Source organism: Silurus meridionalis, chromosome 12 (assembly GCF_014805685.1).
Source record: "Silurus meridionalis isolate SWU-2019-XX chromosome 12, ASM1480568v1, whole genome shotgun sequence".
Taxonomy (NCBI): Eukaryota; Metazoa; Chordata; class Actinopteri; order Siluriformes; family Siluridae; genus Silurus; species Silurus meridionalis.
Genome location: NC_060895.1, coordinates 15828322 through 15845578, shown reverse-complemented (window position 1 = coordinate 15845578; position 17257 = coordinate 15828322). Strand labels below are relative to the sequence as shown.

Genomic DNA, 17257 nt, shown 5'->3' with positions numbered 1-17257 from the left:
TCAAAGCCAACCATCCATAACTGCATATGCATAATATGGGTAATTTAGTTTTAGTGATGCCACAAAGCTTCATGAATGGCAAAGCTCATATAGAGATCAAAACGATGAAAGAGCAACCTCTAAGAGCAGTGTGTACTAATTCTTTTAGTAATGCAGCTCAGTCATTACAGTACATCAGTTATGACAGGGACACAGTAACACTTTGTTCTTTAATAGGGGGTTTATTTTTTTACAAAGTTTGTCTGTGCAACTGACAAAAATTAAATATTTTGATGATCAGGTGATCACATTTTAGTGAATCTTAAGGCAAATTAAAATAAACCAATGGGTTTCATAGCATATGAATGTTTTCTGAAAGTTCATGATTAGAAGATTACTGGTATAAGAGCTTCTTTAAATGATTTATAAATAAATATGTTTGTATCTATCTTGAAAAACAAGGCCCAGTGTTGGCATTTAAGAAGAATGTATGGCTCATCTGCCTCCTAAATTTCAATTTAACCCGTGCTGAGCATCAGAAAATTGCATCGTTAATGTTTGCATGTTATAGTGCAGATGAGTTTGTGTCTCCTGAATGGATCATATATTCATCGAGTTTTTTAATCCTGAGAGAATGGATGAAAAACAGAGATAGCAATCAATAGCACATATCTAATTTCCAAGACTTACCATAATGGTCATTTGGGAGTAGGTAAAATGAAGAAAAGCCTATCCAGACGACACGGCTTAGCATATCACATATGTTGAGTGTTCAAGGTCCAATATCTGTGCTCTCATTACAAAAGGTTATTGGTTTTTTACACTGTCCTGGGAGCAGTTTCTAAATGGAAGCCCTGTCATAAATATCAGCTTTGGGAAGCTAATGGTGCACAGTTTGGGTTTAGATTGAGTCAGGCTTCAATTGAACACTGGCATCTAATTTTCCAGCCATCATGTGCATATCCCCTCTTACATCAGGGTCCTACTTACAAAGATCTTAAAATGTTCTTTAAAAATATTCTTGCAGCCAAACACTATCTTTCAGCTTAAGTGTTTAATAAAATTCCAGGTTGCCATTTAGAGGGAAATTTTAATAGTGTCTTTAATATTTTTCAGATTAAGGTTGATACATAATAGATAATAGACATATTTGTATTATACATTTATTAAAGATTTTAATTCATTCAAAAATATCCACATGGTCTTGCTTATTATTGTGTCCCGGCTCGTTATATGATATCAAAGACTATCCACTTGTTTACATGGCTAGATGGTGATGTGTACCACTGATAGGCAGAATGCAGAAATTAAATGGAGATGAATAGTGCCTGGGTGACTTCAGATGACATTTATTGCCTCTTAGCAGTCATGCCATTAGCAAATTAGCTTCATCCAAAGGGTGGACATCTTAGAGAGAGAGAGAGAGAGAGAGGGAGGGAAAGAGGGAGAGAGGGAAAAATAAAGCAAAATAGAGAAAGAGAGATGATAAATCCCTGGCTGGCCAACAGCAAGACATTTAGATGAATTAGAAGTGAAAGTAATGAGTAATGTGAATGAGGGCCTGTCTCTCTCTCTCCATCACACACACCCTTTGTTTCAGCCTGATGAGCAAAGAATAAATGCAGCAGGATGTGCTGGTTTGTGGGGGTTTAGACAAAGTCAGGGGTGAATCGTTTTAACTTTTACAGATCACTGAGATGTGAGTACACTGTGCTGCTCTCCATTAGTGAAAATAACCTTTGGCAATGACCTTTTGCTGGGTTTAGCTTTTTCTGTCTGTTCTCTTTCCTTTAGCTATATTACTTTACACACTTTACTTCTAGAAACGTTCATTTATTGCCAGAATGAATATATATATTTTGTAAAAAATTAAGGTATTCATCATTTTGATTGAACAAAAAAACCAACAACATAATTTGGAACGATTGCACAAGGAGGAGTTTTTAAATTAAATTGAAACCTTTCATCATTTCTGACACCTTTACAATTTCACTGAATATACATTTCCTTTAAATGCCTGAGCTTTTAGTTAAAATTAGTTAATTCGTTTTTTTGGTCAAACAACAATAAGTGGTAAAAATGTAGCCTAATGTCAAAGCAATTTTTTTAAGCAGATTCATCAGCTTTTGCTTACTATTCTCTATCTTTTCTACAAATCAGACTGAAAGAGAAATCACACCTTACAGAGAATGGCCTGTGGCATGTATAATTACCTCACAGAAAATTACCTTTGGGTTAAATATGGAATGGAAAATGCAGTAAACATTTTACACACAAACAAATAATTTTTTTACCTATGCATGAGCCCCTATATTGCAAGCCAGTATATGATTGACCCTGACTGCTCCATGGCTCCTGATTATAAATCTTCATCCACAGCTAATCATTTTACCCATGTTCCAGTTTTATCTTGACAAATGCGTGCGTGTTTGTAGCCAAACCTTAATTATATGTTCTCACACAGCACCGTCTGCATCTGAGGATCAACTGATATCTCAGCGTTACCAATAAATACTGCCTCAGACAGCACTTTTCCTTCTTTCCTTATAACACAACACTAAACTGGGTCAAAATGAGTTATGAGTTATGTGTGTAAGATGGTGTGTGTATGTCTCTGCTTGTGTGTACACCTTTTGTGTGTGCACTGTGCTGTGATCGATTGAAAGACTGTGAGATAGGACCAAGGTAAATAGCAGAATGCTTAAATGAATACTTGGATGTGGAAAAGAATGAAAACAAAAAGATGCAGAAAATAATCCACCTTTATATATATATTTATATATAAATATCTGCATATATATATATATATATATATATATATATATATATATATTTATATATAAATATCTGCATATATATATATATCAAAATAATTTGATGATTATTATTTCTTTTTCTTTTAATTTTTTTTACAGTACTGTAAGCAACCATTAGCAATTTTATTTAATAACTCACCATACACAAACAGTGCATATTCATCACTGTTGATCCCAAGATGGTTCCTTGCCTCACACCGGTATGTGCCATTATCTGTTTTGTTGAGGTTTGTGATGATTAGTTCTCTGCCTTCCACGATCATTCGCTCGACATCAGGAAGTACTCCACCGTCTTTTGTCCATAACACTCGATCAGGTCTACAACAATAAATATTAGTATAAGTATTTAATTCCTGTCTTTTATAATGAGAAATAAATTGCTAACTCTGGATTGACAATATTTTCCAGATTGATTTGATAAATTCTTTAATACATATTAATCCATAATAGGCTTATATTATTATTTAAAAAGGAAAATATAACAGAGAGATCAGAAACATTGAGAAATTTAAATAGCAAACATTTTAAATGGAACACCTATAGATATGCAGTTTCATGCAGCTTCCAATTAGCCAATCATGGGCAATTCATTAAAACTGCATTCACAGTTAAAGTGTTTCAGTTCATGTTCACATTTAATATCAGAAGAGGGAAAAATCTCTTGGGAACTCTGACTGTGGCATGTTTTAAAGATGGTTGAAAATTAAAAGCATCTTTTACTTTTTTCTTGTCCTCAGCTGTCCAGTTTGGGTGAGTCCATGCCCACTATAGAATCAAACCTCTGTTCTTGTTTGGAATGGAACCCACTGTTGCCTTTTGTTGTAATCCATGCAAATCAAGATTTGATGTATTGCCCATTCTAAACAGTGATTATTTACAATTCTCCACTCATACAATACTTTCTACCAGCTCACGTTATTTTGCCAATTCTTATCTGACCTTAATTATCTAAAATGTATTTCCACCCACAGAACTGCAGTTCACAAACATTTTTTGTTTTTTTGCACCATGCTTTTAATCTTTAGAGACTAGTGTGAAAATCACAGGTCATCACCAGTTCCTGAAACACTTAAACCAGACTGTCTGACACCAACAACCATGCATTTCCCCCTATTGTGGATTTTGTTCTAAAGGTTATCTGAGACTCTTGATCTGGTTGATCTGGTCTACATGGTTAGATAATTGCACAAATAAGCAGTACATATAGTGGTTCATGAGTGTATGAACATATTAACATAATTATGACACAATTATTTTACCACAACACTTTCGTTGTGTTGGAACTGATATATTATTTATGTGTTGGTGAAAAGTAATGCACTGGTTTTAATCAATTATTGTTTCTACAGAATAAAGGATTTTTATGGGAGACACTCTGCATAAACAAACCTACATTTTTGGTATAAAGTCAGTGAAACTCACTAACATTTCTATTAATGTGATTGTGTATATTTCTAAATGATGACAAGACAGCAAGGATGAAATTATTAAATTTTTTTTTCACAGCATTGTGTTTAATGTATAACGTTATTTTGTTTGTGACAATTTTACATTTATATTTAGAATATGATGACCTGTTCTAGATTTGTACTGATGTGTAAAAAGCACTGGGTTGTTGAAAGACTTGGTATAACGTATGCTTATTTGTTTAAGACCTGCATAGTTTTGATATTTATAGCTGCAGTAAAAGTTACTGTCTCGCCCGTTATTATCATTTTGTGCGTGAGAATCCTCTAAAGGTCAGGTCTTTGGCTTGGAAAGGTCACAGAATTCACCTGACTTAATAAACGACAATATCTCTGTATTATTTAAGATTAAGCTACTAAGTATAGCTCTTCTAAATATCACAGGTCTGAGATTTATTATACCTTTTTTATATGGTGTAGAACACATCTACACTGTTCTCTGGAATTCATTTTATTCTTTATACTTAAAACAACAAAAAATATATCAGTCAACAAACGAACAAGTGAATGACTTACAGGGGGTTGCCTTTAGATGTACACTCCAGTTTGAAGTATTGCCCTTCCTGTGGCACGTTTAAAGAGGGAACAATCTCTATCTTAGGTGCATCTGTTGTGGAGAAATACAAAAAGAATTGGGACTGTTAGGTAATAGTGAACCTAATCTTTTTTATTTATTCATTTAATTATCTATTTAATATTCCCACTGAGACTAAAACCTTAATTACTTCAGGGGATGTAAAAACAAAACATCTATAAAATATATATATTAAAAAAATGCTGCAGAAATGTATGCAAGCATTAGAAAATAAGACAGTCTTTCTTAAAAAATAAAGATAAAAACACTGTTATTAATTATTTGAATTAATTAAAATGATTTCTTAAGTTATTTGGTAGCTATTAATTAATATCCCAAGCTATAACAATTAGCAATTAAAGAATAAAAAAACTATTTAAAAAATTGTATGAAAAATCAATTTAGTGCAATTTTATTGAATATAATTTATTATATATAACTTACAAGTATTTTTGCAACATATAAAATTATAGCTCTGTTAAAGCCTGATGGTAGAAAAAGTACAATCCCTATCTAAAAGATGAAAGGCTTAGAGAAGTTGGGAGGCTTTGAGATCAGCTTTTCCACAAGATGTTACTCACAGTAGACCTCCAGCACCTCTGTGACCTGGTGAGGAGTGGAGTTCAGAGCAATGTGCTCCACGCTGCAGGTGTATGCAGCTCCATCATCTTTCCGGTCCACTTGGAGGTGTACAGAGCTCCTGACTGTAAAAGACCTGCCTGTGGCATTCACCTCCTTCACACCTGAAATAGTACACACCATTAAAAAGCATGTCAGAATTCTACCCTTCTTTGTAACACTTCTCTTCAGTCCGTACATTTCAGGCAACATTGATTTATATTCTCTCATTCTTTAAGTCAGAACAGAGCTGCAACTCGCAAGTCTACAAAGCCTACTGGTTTAAGTCTTAATCTTGGTCTATAATGTTTAAACAGTACAGTAATACATTTGTTGTATTTGAAAGTCAATAAAAAACACAAAATGTGTATTTTAAAAATAAAAAAAGGAGTGTAAAGCACTACTGGTCATCTTCTAGTCATCAGAGGAGTGTAGAAAAGGACAATGATACAAAACCAGTGTCCAGGTTTTACACCAGAGGCATCCCTATCCACTCACCATGAAAGCCATTGCTCAGCAAAATCATGAACGGCTGAGTGCAAAGAGTCCCCAGGAGGGTCTTTTCTAAACAGTTCACTGCACAGTACTTGGGCTTACTCTCCTGCTTTCACTTTTTATCCCTCACACACACACACACACACACACACACACACACACACACACACACACACACACACACACACACGCACGCATCACAAGCCCAAACACGAAATTCTCTTGTCCTTGAAATTGTCATCCAAATCTCGTCTTTGCCATCTAAACAAAATATTGATTTTATTTCTGTCTTTTTTCCCTTCCTCCACACTCTTGACATCTTTTGCATCTAGATAAGCATTGGTAAACAAGAGGCAGCCAAGTTTGGCTCTGAGTGGGCAGCTTGCCACATGGTGCCTACATGTATTGATTCACCGTCTATCTATAGGGTTTAAAATTTGTTTCTTCAGTTAAATCACCGGCAATTTGTCAAAAAAAAATTGTCAATATTTCTTAAAAAGACAGCTTGACATTTTGAAAATGAATCATTTTAATCTGCGTAACCACAGAGTTATGAATTCACAATGATGTTTGATTCTATTAGTGTGCACTGCCCGACCCAGACGTAACAAATGAACAGTGAGCACAAAAGAAATCTGGCTAAATACCTTGAATATATTTCTTTATTTTCTTTATTATACACTCACACAGCTAAAACTCAATTCTAAATTAAAGCTTTATATAAATATGTGCTACAAGTTCATGGTAGCTGCAGCAAACCTGGCTTTCAAATGAGACTCACGCTGGTACTTGAGTATAACATTGATTAAATGAACTGCCGTCGATACATCAAAAAGCAAAAGAGTAAACACTTGCTTGTACATGTTGTTAATAATGTAAATGTGAATATAATCCTTTTCGCACTGTTTTAATGCTTTTGACAGCACAGGAGCAAACATGCTGTCATTATTTAATTTTAAAACCAACTTTGGTTTGCAACAATATGCCAATTTTGAGAAAAATGCTGATGGTTTTGAAACCAGACATACAGTATTTTTTGCTACCCACTAATTAAACATTGTAAAAGGCAGAACTGATGAAACCCGGCTTCAGACTAAAAAGTTTCAAATCACTTTTAATCAAAGTAACTTGCATTGTAGGAACAAAATGAATCATTGCACATACACCATGTGTAATTTTGCAAAAATGAGAATTTCACCTGCAATGCTATTCTGGCTTTTATGTTGTTTTCTGATGTTGGTTGGTGGTTAAGATGTTGGGCCCCTGATTAAAAGGTTGGGAGTTTAAATCCCATACTGCCACTCCAGGGTCCTTGATCAAGGTCCTCTGCTCAGTTTTATAAATAAGAGACCTGTAAGTCTTTAGGGATAATGGTGTCTGCTAAATACTGTAAAGGTAAATCTTCATTTTTATTTTTTTAAAGACATTCTAAATATACTGGTATATAAAAAGTATTAGAAGCACAATAAGCATTTCCTGCTTATAGAGACAAGTAAAAGTCATAAAGCTATTTTAATTTTAAAGCACCAGCATTACTGTTGCAAACTGTTAAACCCTTTTAATTAACTAACATTTATGATATAACTGATATTTACACGTACACATTGAACAAGTCAATGCATTGTTCAAGATTGTGTTTGTGAATATTTATTCATTTTATGCTATGTTGTTTATTCTATGTACACTGAACAACTGTGGAACTGCCTGAAACACAAGCTGTAATTTTGCACCCCACCTCCGGAACAGACGCACTTCACACTTTCTATTTGAGGATCATTTTCTTTGAACTCCTCCAAAGTGTCTTTCATTACAATATCACCACCCACTGTTATGAGTTACACCAGATGACAGATAAAAAAAAATAAATGTGTGGTCACTTTGTTTTGTATGTGTGTGTGTGTCTTTGTGTGTGTGTGTGTGTGTGTGTGTGTGTGTGTGTGTGTGTGTGTGTGTGTGTGTGTGTGTGTGTGTGTGTGTGTGTGTGTGAGAGAGAGAGAGAGAGAGAGCGAGCATAGCATCTTGACAACTTATTCCACTGAGCAGTTTTAATTAAATACAGGCATAATACGTTGGAGGAGAGTCTTGTATAATGAGCAAGGTAAAACTGGCACAACTAAAATTAGCATATAGGAAACGCTTATCTAATTGTATACTTCTCCCACTGGGATTTTCTAAAATTGCTTGCAAATGTGCATTGCAAGTTTGATCAAAGTTGAAAAGTATTCAAGACATCTAACTACAGTATGTGCCAATATATTATACTTCAGATATACTGTATCACAATGTCAGATTCTCTGCACCACTCAGTTTTATATATTTATTTGGGCTTTGACTATGGTGCTACAGAGCACATCCTCTCTTCTACACCAGATTTGATCATGGATTCTTTTGAAAACTGGGGAGTGACATTGAAGAGGGATGTGATGCTGTGTCGCAGCACAGTGTTGGCATTTTACTGCATGCTACGTGAACACCATTTCTGAGTCAAAAGCGCTTATCTCAGTCTCAGGCCATCAGTTACTCATGCTCCATCAACCATTCGCCTGCTTAAACCCTTGAAAACCTTTGAAAAATGCCTAGACCATATTTTGCCATCTCGGCAGGGTGGATGTGCCCTATTTGGCGAAAAATAATTCCTAGCAAGTGCCTTTAGTGTAGGGCACTGAAACTTTGTTTTAATTTGACTTATCAACTCGTGCTTAAAGCTTTACACTAGACATGCAGCTGGTGTTTTAAAAAAAAAACACACACACAGACACACACACACACACAGACACACACACACACACACACACACACACACACACACACACACACAAAGGCCCTGATTTAATAAGATCTCTAATAATGAGAATTAATTTGCATGTGTAGATATAGTTAGTGGGTGTGCTTTGGGTGATTTACAAAGAATAATTGCGTGAATGAACTGACATGCACAAAGTGGGAGGAGGAACCATTATATATTAATATACTGATTTGTTTTTGTGCTTCTTGGCAACAATAGCGAGTTTGAATCACCAGTTGAAAGGAAACTAAAACTCAAATACAATGATAATTAAAGGTGAGAAATATTTAAAAGATATGAAATGTAGGCACGAGTGTACATTTTTTAAATAATATAAATGTCAACCAATTCCTTTTCACAGGTTCTGTTTAAATAATGTTGTAAAAGGGCAGAATATATATAATATGAATACAGCTTTACTGCATAAAACATTCATAAACTTCTGATACATTAAATACATTTACTCAGTAGTTAGATGCAGTACATGAAAATTTTTTTTCTTCAAATAATTAAAATAGGCTTTTACAAATGTAATACCTGCTCTTGGTTATAGTAATTTGCAATTTAAGCACGTTCAGGCTTGTAAATTGCATTGCAAGTGCAAAATTAACCGTTTTTTTTTGTAAGCCTTATATTTAGCACCTTACAGTTATATTGCCCAAATGTTTTTACATTTTCATTAATATAAAAAATGTGCAAAACAATTATTTTGCTGATGCACTGGTGTAGATTGATATGCAGATGATGTACTCTAGCTGACAAAAAAACAACCACAATGCATTTTGTTGTTTAGAATGGCTACCTACAGTACTCTTTTTTTCCTTAGTGACACATTTAATATCAGTTGATTATGTGCTACTACTGCAATTGTGTCCTTAAGCTAGTCCAACTGGCCTGTCAAAGTAATTGCTATTTTGTTTGTCAATTTTAGAGTCATCCAGGTGAACAAAAGTCAGCCTTTTAGTTCGATGTTCACTCCTCCAGAACAAGAATGATGCGAAATTGTGAAACTATGTAACGTCAAACAGGGCTGAATTTATATACCTTGCACCTCTTTATCATTTCTGAACCATCGGATGTCGGCAGCAGGTTTGCTTCCAGATGTTACGCATGTGAGTGTGACATCCTCCCCTTCCACAGCAGGTCTTGTGAAGCCAGTGATTTCTGGTTTTTCTGGCACGCCTGGGAAAAATATTTAGATTATAAAGTGTGTATCACATCAGCCTGGGACATTACACCTTCCTGTCGGCAGAAGCCATCATTCCCTGAGTTCTACATTACCACTTCAAAGTTACTTCCTGTTTATTAGAGTATAGAAGGCACACACATGCACTGTATCTTTGTGAAGTCTTGCCAACTTTAGCATCTGTGTACATTCTGAGCCATGTATACTGCTACTGAAACTACTCCTGAATCTTACTCTGACTCCTGAATACTTATTTTTCATATAGTCATAATTTCCCACGCTTGACCATTATATAATGTACTTATATAAAGCTAGTTAATGGTACACCACATGTACCTACCTAAGTAAATAATGCATACTAAACATATAGAATATGTCTCTTTGGTGGTTTGATGACATTTATTTCTAAAAATCTATGACAGTGATCTCGAAAAAAACATGATAAACCCCCTTCAGCACATTGATCCTCAACCATCTACTAAGTCACAGTGTTACAGTTTCTGGCAAAAGCCTTTAAGAATGAGTATTATACTGGATGTAAGGAAGGAAGTCGTAAGTCTAAGCCCACTAGATTTATGGCAACAAAATCAGATCAAGAAGCCAGATGACTGTAGCACATTAAAAACTCAGCCACCATATCACAACAAACAGCACCATCTAAAAAGAAATTCTCATATCTGTCCATGATGCAGCCAAAGGAATGCTTCATCAGGAGCCCTTGGGCTCTATCAGGGCTAGCTTGACTTCAATAAAGCAGATTGAATGAAAAGCTATGACAACATTTACCCAGAACAGTGAGGAAGGCCTTGGAGGTTTTGATGGGCATGGTGAAGAGTGAACATGTATATTGCCCCTCATCTGAAAGAGTCACTTCACTGATGCTGATGGTCAGCTCCTTCCACGATGCTCGAACCAGCTCAATTCGGTTGTCTCTCAGTGCTACAATAGACAGAAAAACAAATGATATTGGAAAACATTGACCAAACTGTCCATACCGTGTCCACAAAGCAGGGTTATGTCTCAAACACACAGGATAGGATTTAAAAACACTGGCTAGATATAGAGCTGTTCAAGAATTTGCCTTACGAATTGTTTACTTTACAAACACAATGTGCTAATTACATATCGAACACTGATTTACCTGTGTTGTTATCTTTTGTTAACTGGATACAGTATTTCAAATTGTTGCATAATCTGCAGAGAAACAGATCTGCAGGAGTTCATTTGCTTCAAGGCCGTGTATAAACAGGGCAGCTCAGTTTGAACTCCTTCCCTTTCAGATTTTTGCCATTTAGACATTGTGAATAAAACAGCAAATATTGTCAAGGGCTCTCTGAGGCTGAGGAGTCCTACTGATACACAAACAAAATTAAAAATAAAAAAAGACCAGCTGGATCCTCACTCTTATTTAAAAGCATTATCATGTGCATGTATAGTCTGCAGTTCAGGATTAAGAGCCCTTATTTTGATAACCTATAATTTCTGATAACCTAATTTCAGCTCCCTGTTGTGTGCAACAACTCATTGAGAGTCATCCTATCAAATGTATTGAATTTCCAAACACAGCTTTGTTTATTGATATTCAATCTTTTGATGCCATTCAGGCATTCCAGTGCTGCAGATATCTGTTCAGAGATGTTTATTTCCCTACTTGCATACAAAATAAATACAAGGAGAAAGTAATTTGTGCAAACCCTTAAATTACCATTAATGTTGTATCTCAAACACAACAGCGCTTCATTTAAAACACCAGTTTTCTAAGGGATGAATCTGAGGAATGAGTCTGCTTGGATACTGTCTAAGAATAGGGGGTTTATGTTAGATGGCAAGTACTGGAGGGGGTTTTGGAAGCAAAGGCAGCCTAGGCAGATAAAGGCGAGAAGCAAGGTGATCAGGTGTGCGTGAGCTCAGCACAAGACAGAGCTGCATTGAAGCCTAGAGGGACAGAAACAGAGCCCTTCAAAGCCTTGGAGCAGATGACACACTTCCACTGGCCCACATCCTTCTATCTCTCTCAGACACAGAGAGACAAGGAGACAGATGAGAGAGTAGCATCCCTTGTTTCCAGAAAATCACACAAACACATGCATACACAGAACAGAAAGTTGGTGATAAGCCTAGCTGAAGCTCAAGTCACTGTTTGTGCTGCTGGCAAAAGATAGTAGCTAAATGTGGAGGAAATATAGCAGAAAACATGTAGCATTAGAAAATAAAATAAAATGAAACGACATTAACATGCAGGGCAAATGTTTAAGTGGAAGGTACATGACATGAGATGAATGTCTGTGGTACAAGAATAGTTCTTGATAAAAAAAATAAAATAAAAAATGTAAATGTAGAAAATGACAGATTTCAACAGAATTTCATGCATTGCTTAACGATGTACCAATAAATGCAAAATCTTATACTGTGTCTTTTTTTGACACAATGGGGCTAAGCACAGATCATTATTGTGAATCCATTGATGAGGTGTATATACACGAAGTGTTTGAAAAGCCCTAAAGACAAATGTCATCAATTCAGTCCAGGACAACGAGTGCTAAAAAAAATCCTCCCACTATAAGGATTGAAATGCCCAGACTTAGCTATGATCTGTCACAATTGCAGTGAAATGCCAGCACCTGACAAAGCTCATATTTTTTTTTTTACAGGGCTTGAAGAAGTCGATGTGATGAAATGGTTGGTATCAAGCATTCTTTTGACTTCCTCTGTGCCATTTACTGCTTTGAGAGAACATCATAAATCCAGAGAGCTGACCTTGTGTACTCTACCTCTGTCTCTCTGCTGATGAAAGTCTCCATAGTCTCAAATCTGAGCCACAGATATCTCCCTTTGGGCCAAGCTAACAGAAAAACTACCCATGCACATGTTCTTCCATGAAAGGTTTCTTAAATGTTTTGTCCTTCTCAGAGCTGAGACATATTGATTTTACGTATAGACCTTAAGTCCATCTCTGACTGAAATGCAGCCTGTGTTGAACAAAGTGGAGAAAAGTATATCTCTTACAAGCATGTAAGCGTTTTTTAAAAGAATGACAACCGTTATATAAAATGTGATACACTAAACATTATCGTTTTGTGCAAAATGATGAACATCTCGGCTGACAAACGTCAAAGCTTCTCACTTTGGAATTTGGACAGGTTTCACACTTGTGCTGCCAACATCACACCAAAAAGAGCCAAAGAAGGGAGTCCAGCAGCGTGGTGGTGTCTGTTCCAGTGCAGCTGGCATATTGGTCTTGGTACTAATGTGTTTAAAGAAGCCAAGAGCTTCCCTCTGTGCAATTAGACTGCTTTAACTGCTGGCTGCAGACGGTCAGTGAGTGTGCAGGAAGTGATGATTACTGGAATCCAAGCTCGTTGTTCCTGCTGCAGACAGGATGCCGCTACCCTAAAACACTTACAGACAGTCAGCACTTTGCTGCAGGTGGCCTGTGATCATAGGTTAAACAAGATCAAAAACCATACTGTGTAGATCTGAAAAGGATTTTTTAAAGAAATAAATATTACATACATACACACACTCCATGTATATTTATTTATGCACTGCAGAAAAGTGATTATCAAGTATGCACTACAAAATATAGTATTGTGTTTGTACAGGGAAGCATGACAGCACAGAGAGCAGCATTTCCACACCACTGCTTCAGGTCAACTTTAATTACTGTCTGTCCATTTTATTATTTTCTTTTTTTGTTTGTGTGGCTTTTCTCCAGATTCTCCCACAGGATGTGCATGATAGGTGCCCTGTAATGACATGGCATCCCTTTCTTCTTCACTCACAAAGTTTTCTTAAACAGGGTAAAGCAGTTACTGAAGATGAATGAATAAATATATATTTATATGACACAGAAGTGTTTAATGTTCAAATCTGGGTTGTCAGAATGTGTTTATTTTTGTATCTGAAAATTTTATTTTTCAGTTGTTTTCAGCACTTAATGAATTTAGAAATGCATACTATTGTTTATATAGTAATGACTCACTTACAAGAATATCTATGGTGGTGCAAAGACATTAAAATGTGTTGTTCTTTTAACAAAGACAAAGTATAAATCACCAGCTTTATTTATTTAATACTGATAGAAGAGGGCTTTAGTGTCAGCAGTCTGTAACAGTCAGAGGTAAAACTACTGTATATAGTCTGACAGAGAAAAGTTTTAGAGTAGATAACTTCTCCTTTGTGTTTTCTCTGTAACAAGCAACATTTTTATTGCCTTATTAGCTTCTAAAAAATTGCAGGGAACAGGGAATGACCGTTCCATTTCACATTGGGCTGCATTGCGCCTCCCCTTGTTGGTTATGTTACTCTAACAGCATGCCCTGTCATGTTTTATTCCTTACTTACTGTGCTGGTAACAATAACTAACACAATAAATCCGACATATGCCCCTGAATGCACTCGAGACATTCAGAGCCAGCAGTTAGAGAGAAAAAAAGAAATCCCATTCTCTTCAGCAATGAATCTCAGAAGGTTTAGATCTTTCACAGTGAAACAAAGGTATGTTCATAAAATGTGCTTTTTATGTCAACACGCAACTTCTGAGTAGTATCTGCAGACAGTCTATGTTGTGGTAGTTGGAGATAACTTGATGGGATATTATTTCAATTAAGGTCCATGATAAAGTTTGGGGTTCAAAAACTTGGACATAAATGATCTTTTTGCAAATCTAACTTGACTCAATCATAAATCCGCTATTCTACAAAGAGGAGAATAGGTTGGCTTTGGTGTGGTTCCTCTCAAAGTTTTTTCCTCATGTTATCTCGGCAAGTTTTTATTGCCATTGTCGCATCTGGCTTGCTCATTAGGGATGCAGATCTAATCCGGATTTCTGTAAAGCTGCTTTGTGACAATCCCTATTGAAGCTCTCTACAAATAAACCCAAATTTCATTTTAATTTAATTGAAAATCGTGCATTATGCAGAACACTAGAGACCTCAAGGCAAAAATGTCCAACTTAAAATAGCAGGAATGAATCACAATAAGTTAAATATTAATATTTTGCACATGGCTAACTTGATGTAAGGTACCAAGGTAACTTTAAGCCTTTTTTAAATCAATAGTAGGCTGGATTTTTTTTATTAATTTTCCTGTAAGACAAGCAAAATGTTTAATTACACCTTGTATGTTATTGTTAAATTATTATTGTATGACACTGAAATTTTAGAAAGTTCTGTCATTCATGATTAATTACAGTATTAAATCACGGTGTGTAAAGCTGCACTTTATGACATTTGTATGTAATTTTCTGCCTGAGCATTTTCATAATGTTTCTAATGCCTTTTTCTCCATTAAATTATCCAACCTATCCATACTGACTAAAATACAATATACAGCACAGATATCTTGCTTAAAATTTCCAGTCAATAAATTTCTCATTTAAACTTGTGGGACTAACAATGCCTCTGCACAAGTTAAAATCTAATCCGAATAACAGTCTTAGGAGGCTTTTTATCCATTAACTCATTTACCATCTGAAGAGAAATGAAGCTTTAACGAACTTAATGGAATTAAGATTTCCTCTTCTTAACAACACAGTTAATGCTGTTTACCAGAATACATTTTAAAATGTCATATGGCACTATATTTTATTTCTTTATTGTTAATTGTGTAACAAGTCCATTAGGAATCCATTTAGTTCTGTGTAAGATAGAGAGGTTTAAAATAGCCAATTACTGTCAGTAAGAGGAGGCGGTAGGCCATGATGCTGGTTTAAGATGCAAAATTCTGAATGCATATGAACAACAGAAACATATTTCACAATTTTATTGTTGCTGCTGACAAGTCAGAATAAGTGGACGTACATTGTGGAGGCAATTAGTCTGGTGTTTTATAGAAAGCACTAAGCTGTACGAGGCATTCTGAGGAAAGTCATTGTTTCTGTACTTTTACAAATATTTTAAGACATTGTTGCATGATAGCTGGTATATTTTGGCAGGCAGGGCCATTGCATGGTCTCAGTGACATAATTTAAAGTGGAAAATAAAACATTATATTAATTTGTTCTTGAAAAATATTGTTTAGATTTTTTTTTTATCTGAGTACAACAGGATAACCAACACTGAAAATAACCAGAATGGTAAAAAGAGAGGCTGAGACTGACTTCTGTCGAGTCCAGATTGTAGACAGACTACACAGTGATCAAGCCTTAGATTAGATCCTGATTTGACATGCTATTTCTCATCCCATGTCATCATCATCAATGGTTTTAGAAGTACGTAGAAGTCTCAAATCATTTTTTAAATGTGTTTGATGAGACACTGTGATATTATTGGGATTAAGCAGTGCCTTAAATCATTGTTAATTTAATAACAGCAATGCTGATATTAGATTAGATTTTACATTTCACATTTAATATCACATCCAGCAGTCATTGCAAACTAATATGAAAACTAATATAATATACATATGTATTATATTTAAGTATTTTATGGTTAGCTGAATAAATACATGCATATTCCTACATGTATAATACATACTGTATATACATTCTATTGGTTATTTTAATTCAAGTGAATGACTCCCTATAATGAATTACATTTACATTACATATCTTAATCAATTAGTCCAGTCACTAACTTCATAGCTTTCTAATCATTTTGCTTTCTCTTAATCTCATATAGCTCACATAATTTAACATTGTAAATGCATTTTATGACACTTCACATATAAAATTCCATATAACATGCAATAATTTGCATGTGCAACAGGATAAACTGTGGTTGCCTTTAAAGGCACATTGCTAGTGATGAATAATTTAGTAAATTCCTTCATATGCAAAGTGGTAGGAGGAAAAAAATATGTAAACTTTGCATGTGCTGTTTGCTCTTGATAGCCATGGTGCATTCAGGTCACTAAAAGATTCTCGCAAAGGCAAATGCAATGTGAACCTCACCGCACAAACATAATTACATGTAAAGTATACTGGCAATTAAAAGCATTGAGAAGTATCAACAAACTGTTTAAAATATGAACACAAAGAATGTATTTGTTCGGTTAATAGCAAAGCATAGCAGTGAATAAAAATCTTTTCACAGGCTCTGTTTAAATGCTGTGAAACATTAAACACAGGAATGTGCAGTGAATAAGAAATATGAAGCAAACTAAATAGACCCTCAGTAATTTTTAGTCATTAATTGTATAATCATAATTCTAACTACTGTATTAAAAGCTAGTAAATAACTTCAACTGACAGACTTCTACAAAAGCAATAACTAATATTTTGCACATACATTTGTCATTCTGGCTAAGGGCTCAATGATCTGCATTACATTTGCTAAATTTATTTATTTGCTCAGATAAAAAGTGTTGTTTTGCTCATGACTGTCTTTTGTAGACCTC

General features: G+C 35.1%; 1 protein-coding gene across 6 annotated transcripts in view; it reads right to left on the bottom strand.

Moving 5' to 3' along the window:
- Positions 1-17257, bottom strand: part of cadm2b (cell adhesion molecule 2b) — a 161909-nt gene that overhangs the window by 11727 nt on the left and 132925 nt on the right. For all 6 annotated transcript variants that reach the window (XM_046863677.1, XM_046863674.1, XM_046863679.1 and 3 more), the window contains exons 4-8: positions 10706-10858; positions 9778-9915; positions 5417-5578; positions 4778-4868; positions 2935-3113 (exon numbers count right to left, since the gene is read on the bottom strand). In XM_046863677.1, the coding sequence (XP_046719633.1) occupies positions 2935-3113; positions 4778-4868; positions 5417-5578; positions 9778-9915; positions 10706-10858 (723 nt within the window). The remainder of the gene's footprint in view (positions 1-2934; positions 3114-4777; positions 4869-5416; positions 5579-9777; positions 9916-10705; positions 10859-17257) is intronic.